General features: G+C 35.4%; 1 protein-coding gene across 1 annotated transcript; it reads right to left on the reverse strand.

Moving 5' to 3' along the window:
- Positions 1–577: 577 nt before the first annotated feature.
- Positions 578–5,433, reverse strand: slc35d2 (solute carrier family 35 member D2). The gene is made up of 12 exons (XM_016517702.1): positions 5,109–5,433; positions 4,996–5,029; positions 4,829–4,915; positions 4,686–4,753; positions 4,542–4,613; positions 3,500–3,568; positions 3,304–3,406; positions 2,988–3,080; positions 2,843–2,910; positions 2,225–2,303; positions 1,300–1,382; positions 578–849 (listed from the first exon to the last, which is right to left on the reverse strand). Exons 1-12 carry the CDS (start codon positions 5,225–5,227, stop codon positions 723–725), a joined length of 1,002 nt encoding a protein of 333 aa, XP_016373188.1. The 5' UTR covers positions 5,228–5,433; the 3' UTR covers positions 578–722.
- Positions 5,434–6,901: the final 1,468 nt, after the last annotated feature.

Below are 6,901 nucleotides of genomic sequence, written 5' to 3' on the forward strand. Positions count from 1 at the left end.
TATACATTAGTCCGGTTCGCTTCATACGCCGTCGTGCATCACATTGGTCATGTTTAATCATGTATTTATTCTCTATTTAAAGCCACCGGCTCAGGCTTCGCAATAACGTCGAGAAAACTAACCAGCTTTAAGATGCCGCATTGGTACACGCTTATAAACTAGTGTATAGAGTTGATGGGTAAAGCGAAGAAGCGCTTACGATATTAATCTACGACTGTACTTCCAAAGATCAAAATGAGATTCTGGATCCAAAAAGCACTTCGGTGTCTCCGCGATCCGTAACACTACGTTTTTCTGTTCATGTGCTTCATTCGGTGGTTCGTTCGGATGCAGATTTCATGGATTCGTTTGGAAACTGGAAATTCATTTTATAGCTGAAATAATATATTAATTTTACCCCCCCCGAAATCCTTCGGAAAGCCGTGCACGAACTGATCCCGTCACGACAACAGAATGTAATCGAGCGTTTTATTCTGAGATGTTCTGTTCGCTGTGCTCAAAGGACTTTGTAAATGTGTAAACGGGCTTCTCCTCATTAGTGTTAGCACTTCAAGTCTTCATTAAATGATATACATCGTTCCTGGTTGATGCATTTGTGTTTATTTAAATGAACTACACAAGGGAAACTGAAGTGGTTTTCGAGCAGCGAGGGGTTTTTAAATATTGCATTCAATAAAACGGCAGTAAAGACTGAAATGCACATGCATGCGAGTGGCAGAGCATCACGTTTTCTCCAGATGATTCTCAGTGATGTGAATGCTCAGTTTGTCTTCTGCCGGTTTGACGTTTGTTTCTGAGGAGCCGCTGCTGTGAAACGTGATGTAGGAGTAAATCAGAGCAGCCGAGATACTGAGAACATGAGAAACGCAGCGTTAGGAAACAGTAGTGGATTAGGGCTGGGTTTTGACACAAATTTCACGATTCGATTCTCATTCACAAGCTTGCGATTCGATTCAATATCGATTATTTTGGATATGTATCAGGTACAGTGCATGCCAAATTTTCTCAAGGAAAAAAAATCTCTCAACTAATGCTGTAAAATATACATGAGAGTCAGTTGGTACTACATTACTATAATATTGAAGGTTAAAATTAATGAAGTTTTTACATTAATAAAGTTACAGTTACATATGTCTACTTCAATTCGTTTTTTTGAAATATTAACATTTAAATGGTGGCTGTCATAAAAACTTCTTTCCGTAAAAATAAGAATCGATTAATATCGAGATATCTATATTTTTTTACCCAGCCCTAGTAGTGATGCACTGGAAATTATGGTAAAAAATTTAAGTTTCCTACCATATATTCAGGCCTATGAAGTTTGTCCATGAGAAGATATAGTCTCCACCAATGAACATGCCGATATACATCACAGCAACGTTCTGAGAGAAAATACAAACAGCTCTAGAATCACTTACAAACAGAATGCTAAATATTTAAAAGTTAGATATATTACATATGTTATGGAGTATGATAGACTAACTTTATAATATATTATATACAGGGTTTCTGCAGGTTTTATGAAGGCAAATTTTTAAAACCAAGTAAAGAAAATGTAAGGAGTAAAGTAAAGAAATACATCAGTATGGTCTTCAAATGTCAATGTCTTGTATTAGTAATGCTTAAAAGTTTTAAAATACATCATCTAACCGTTTTCTCTTATACTTTTTAATTCATTTTACAAAAAAATGGCTTCGATCGCACTGCAAAAATGATGTTCTTTCTCTATTTTTGTCTTGTTTTCCAGTGGAAATGTCTGAAGATCTTTAAATCAATATACATTTACTGGAGAATCAAAATGACCTAAGATATGAAGTCTAGTTTTCTGAGAATAGAGTTTATGATTAAAACAAGAATAAATACCTGCCAGTGGAGTCAGAGAAATCAACTTAATTCAAAGGGATTTATTCCTCACTGACAAATATATGAAATCATTTCATTTTGTTTAATTTTTCAGTATTAAATTTTAGATTTTGCTTCTCAAATAAATGTCTTGATTTAAGGATGTTTAGATATTTGTACTGGAAACCAAGACAAAAATACTGAGGAAGAAAATCGTTTTTTTGCAACACTTAATGCCACGACTTTATGAATTCAAGACTTTATGCTCTCATTTTAGACCTTCGCTTGTAGGACAAAAAATACTTTAAGACCCACAGAAACTCTTTATATAATAAAATATATTATTATAGTACAATAAATAATATATAATTAGTGAAGATACTTTAATTGCACCAACGACTGTGGTGGTTAGTGCCGTGTTATAATAACTGCAGAGGATGATGGAATACATCAAAATAAACCTGAAATGAGAAAATACTGGAGTTAGATATATACATAAACATATGTGACCCTGGAGCCCAAAACCAGTCATAAGGGTCAATTTTGTGAAATTGAGATTTATGCATCATCTGAAAGCTGAATAAATACGCTTTCCATTGATGTATGGTTTGTTATGATAGGACAATATTTGAAAATCTGGAATCTGAGGGTGCAAAAAAAATCTAAATATTGAGAAAATCATCTTTAAAGTTGTTCAAATGAAGTTCTTAGCAATGCATATTACTAATCAAAAATTAAGTTTTGATATATTTACGGTAGGACATTTACAAAATATCTTCATGGAACATGATCTTTACTTAATATCCTAATGATTTTTGGCGTAAAAGAAAAATGTATAATTTTGACCCATACAATGTATTGTTGGTTATTGCTACAAATATACCCCAGCGACTTAACACTGCTTTTGTGCTGCAGGCTCACATATATTATATATATAATTATATATAAGAACCATATATTTTATAATAATAAAATACTAAAAAACATGAGTTGGACTCACCCCATGACACAAGACAATAAAAAATAAAATACGAAGGTAACAGACATCCATCCTTCAAAGGTTAGAGCCTTAAAATAAGAAGAAAACATGAGATATGTTGAAAGATGTTGAAATTCATTTTCTTCATCTCGATGTTCTCGCTCACCTTCTCTAAATCTCCGGTGTAAGCGCTCGCCAGGACCGTTGGGATAATAATGATAAAAGCGTTATAAAACAAAACCCCATATTTACCAAGACCCTGAAACAACAGACAACGAAGGCAAGAGTTCATATGTTTGCATACGGCTGCAGATCTGTGTTGCATCACAAAGCTGTAAAGTTTACACCTAATGACTTACAAGTGCATTTGATAACACCTAGTCGCATTGATATCTAACAGCCTGCTGCGGGAGATATAATGCATGTGGCAAAGAAGTTATCATCAGTTATTTTCATCACTGATAACTCCTGCTGTTATGTACCTCCATCCCCAGTTTCTTCTTGGTGTAAACTCCACTGGCGGCCGTGAAGACGTCGTTTAGCAGAACAAACGTGTATCCTTCTGCATTGAAGGACAGGTCCGAGCTGAAGCAGTCGGGTCAGAGTTAATAAACACACCTGTGTGTGTATATATATATATATATATATCATATTATCATGAATGATCTGTTCATGTACCTGGCTGCCACCAGAGCGCCCACGACTATAGCCAAAACACTGCACACCAGCGGCGGAGCGAAGCTTTTCCTGAAGATAGAAACACAGTCTTATCATCATGCGTCACTTTTGGCCTTCTAGCAGTTAAAACGTAAAACTACAAGTTGCTTGCGGAGGCACACGTGAGCTCTGCGACATTAAAACTCTAATAACCGAAGAAAGACGGATATCTGAAAAACGTCTTTCTGAGCAGTTTTTTTTTTTAACAGCTGACTTTAGACATAATGAATGATAACGATAACGGTGGGAACTATAACGTTGCATGGCTATTTAATATAAGCAAGGACAGAGCGAAGAAGGAAGCGTTTCAGAGATTGGCGGTTATCAACATGAACATTGTTTTGTGAGGCTTGCAAATGCTACGCAAACTTATGTTGGTTCGTGTTTTATTACGCATACTGTTGCTTTCCAAATGCAAACTCTTTCCGGTTCGAGCTTCATTTGTTGTGTTTTCAAGCTACATCCACTTCATCTAGCAGCAGCCTGACTGTCTTTATTTACGGATATGACACACACGCACAGATTAATTATGAAAATATGCAGTTTCCTGGGAAATCTGTCCTGCCCATACGCACACACACACACATATATATATATATATATTTGTATTTGTGACCCTGGAGCACAAAAGCAGTCATAAGTCCATAAATATGCTTTCCTACCAACATATTTTTTGCATATTTTTAAAAATGTTTTTTTATATTTTGAAATATATCAAGCCCCCGCTATAACACGTGTGAACATGCAACACAACTGAATAAAAATAATGAATAATACTATAAGGTTATAAGTGTATTTTCTTGCCTCTGAAATATATTTTGGTATATGAAGGTATATTTTGGCATATGGGCCACAGCATTAAAATACAAATAATGATGTGCTTGCTTAGCTTAAGGATTTAAGGTTATGGTGTACTTGCTCATTATTTACATTTTCGAACAAAAAAGTGACATTGTAGCTTTAAGCATAATTAAAAATAAAATCACTAAAAGAACATATATACCTCAGTATCCTGGATTCCATAATCATTGTGAGTAAAATGGTGAATTTTCTGAGCACAGTGAACATGGGTAAGCTGAAAAACACAAAGCACCAGTTTCATATGAGTTTGTCTTCATGCAAAACTCTTGCGTTTCTATTTATTCACCTGAGTTTCTGAGTTCCTCCCAGTCCGGTCACGTGATTCCCCACATACAGCAATGGTAAAGGAAATATCTACAGTATAGAAAAACAATAAACAATCATTACAATGCGATAAAAATAGGAAAAAATGCACATATTATAAATTACCTTTCCAGGAATGCTTTTGTCAAAGTCCTGAAAATGGATGGCTTTGTTCATTTTGGCAACATATAGAATGATGATTGTAGCTGTCATCTATGAACAAACAAAATTATATCAGAGTCTCGTGCGTTTGCATAGGTTTTAAAACATTAAAGCTCCAGAATGTTTCTCACCTGCCCAATTCCGAGAAACATAAACGAGGGAAACCTATTAAATTAACACGCATTGTAATTATAATTAAGAATATGTTGTTATTCTAATACGAAAGCCGGAAGCTGACACTCACTTGTGCTCAGTTAATATATTTTTATTGACCACGATGATAAAAAACGAGCAAAAGGCGTAAAACGCGGCGGAAGCAAACTTCATGAGTCTCGCGCGTTTAACCTCGTCCTTTAGCGTCATGTTTGTTTCGGTTTCTTCAGTCTTGAACTCCTTCAATCCTCGCAGTTTTCGGTGTGGAGACTAACATGCTGTATTAGTGTCTGAAGCCAGTCCAGAGAAACGCTGAATGAGTTACATAATCAAAAGTCAGTTAATAATTAATTAAACGATACGAACTGAACGACAACTAACAGGATAAGGGGGCGGGGTCTCGGGAGGGGCGGGGCGTGGCGGCGCGGAAACGGTCTCTGATTGGTCGAGTTGAATGTGTCCAAATAATAATTGTCCTGTTTTACACTGTGCGAATTCAGTGCCTATTATTAAAAAAAATAATAATAATTAATAGTAACTGTATAGCTTCGTTTAACAAACCCATGGAGGCTTTACAAATGCATTACAGAACGACAAAACATGGGAAACAAATAAAAGATAAATAAAAAAAACAAAACAAAAAATAGATGGGTTTTCAAATGAGATATTAAAAGATGTTAAGAGATGAAACTGTAAATGTTGTGAGTGTGACCTGCTGCCCAGAAAGACAGGTGAAACCTGAAACAGGTGAAACTGGTCAAACTAGTAACTTATGCTACACTTACTACTTTTGTTAATCACGAATCAGGCACTTTAAGGCATTAAAGTAGTATTACAAGCATTATGCATATCTGTAAAGCTGTTTTCATGTTTTCTGAAAAGCACTGTATAATTAATTTGACTTGTTTCATTCGTTTTCCGTGTTTATACGTTTGCTGATGTGTTTTTGGGGCTGAAAGACTAAACATTTAATGCTTACAGCATCTTTTTACGATCATATTTATATAGGATTATTTTTATGTCCTGGAAAAGGAACAACTTTGACATATGAAATAATCATTCGTTTGCTAAGTGACCCTGGAGCACAAAACCAGTCATAAGGGTCAATTTTGTTTGTTAGGATAGAACAATATTTGGCTGAGATACAACTATTTGAAAATCTGGAATCTGAGGGTGCAAAAAAATCTAAATATTGAGAAAATCATCTTTAAAGTTGTCCAAATGAAGTTCTTAGCAATGCATATTACTAATCAAAAATGAAGTTTTGATATATTTACGATAGGAGATTTACAAAATATCTTCATGGAACATGATCTTTACTTAATATCCTAATGATTTTTGGCATAAAAGAAAATTGATAATTTTGACCCATACAATGTATTGTTGGTTATTGCTACAAATATACCCCAGCGACTTAAGACTGCTTTTGTGCTGCAGGGTCACATACAGTGCTGTAGTAGTTCAGTCAGTTCGTGAATCCGCCACTAGATGGCGCCAGATGCAGAGCAATCACCGCTATGCCCTTTGCACTACAGTACGCAGCATGATGTTCACTATATAGCTAGGGACTAGGGAACGAGTTCATTGAGCGATTCTGAACAAGCGTCAACAACAACAGTGTGAAAGTCCAACAAAGGGGAAAAAAAAGTAATTTAAAAAAAATATTTAAGATTCTGGGGCCAGTTTCATAAACATAGGCTATGTACTATGTTCTTAAAGGCAGAGTAAGTGATTTCTGGTAGCCAATGTTGATATTTGAAATCACCAAAACAAACACGCCCCTACCCCAAAAGGGTCTTGCCCCTATTTTGATAGCTCCGCCCCACATATACGTACGCAACCCAGGCAACGATTAGTTCTGTGAAACAAAGCAAAACCAATATT

Source organism: Sinocyclocheilus rhinocerous, unplaced genomic scaffold (assembly GCF_001515625.1).
Source record: "Sinocyclocheilus rhinocerous isolate Xijiao unplaced genomic scaffold, SAMN03320098_v1.1 scaffold493, whole genome shotgun sequence".
In the NCBI taxonomy this organism is placed as follows: Eukaryota; Metazoa; Chordata; class Actinopteri; order Cypriniformes; family Cyprinidae; genus Sinocyclocheilus; species Sinocyclocheilus rhinocerous.

Coding starts and splice junctions, on each gene's coding strand:
- slc35d2 (XM_016517702.1), bottom strand. CDS start 5,227: ATGACGCTAAAGGACGAGGTTAAACGCGCGAGACTCATGAAGTTTGCT. Junction 4,754..4,828: donor ACAAAAGCATTCCTGGAAAG/GTAATTTATAAT, acceptor TCTATACTGTAG/ATATTTCCTTTACCATTGCT. Junction 850..1,299: donor TTCATAGGCCTGAATATATG/GTAGGAAACTTA, acceptor TCATGTTCTCAG/TATCTCGGCTGCTCTGATTT.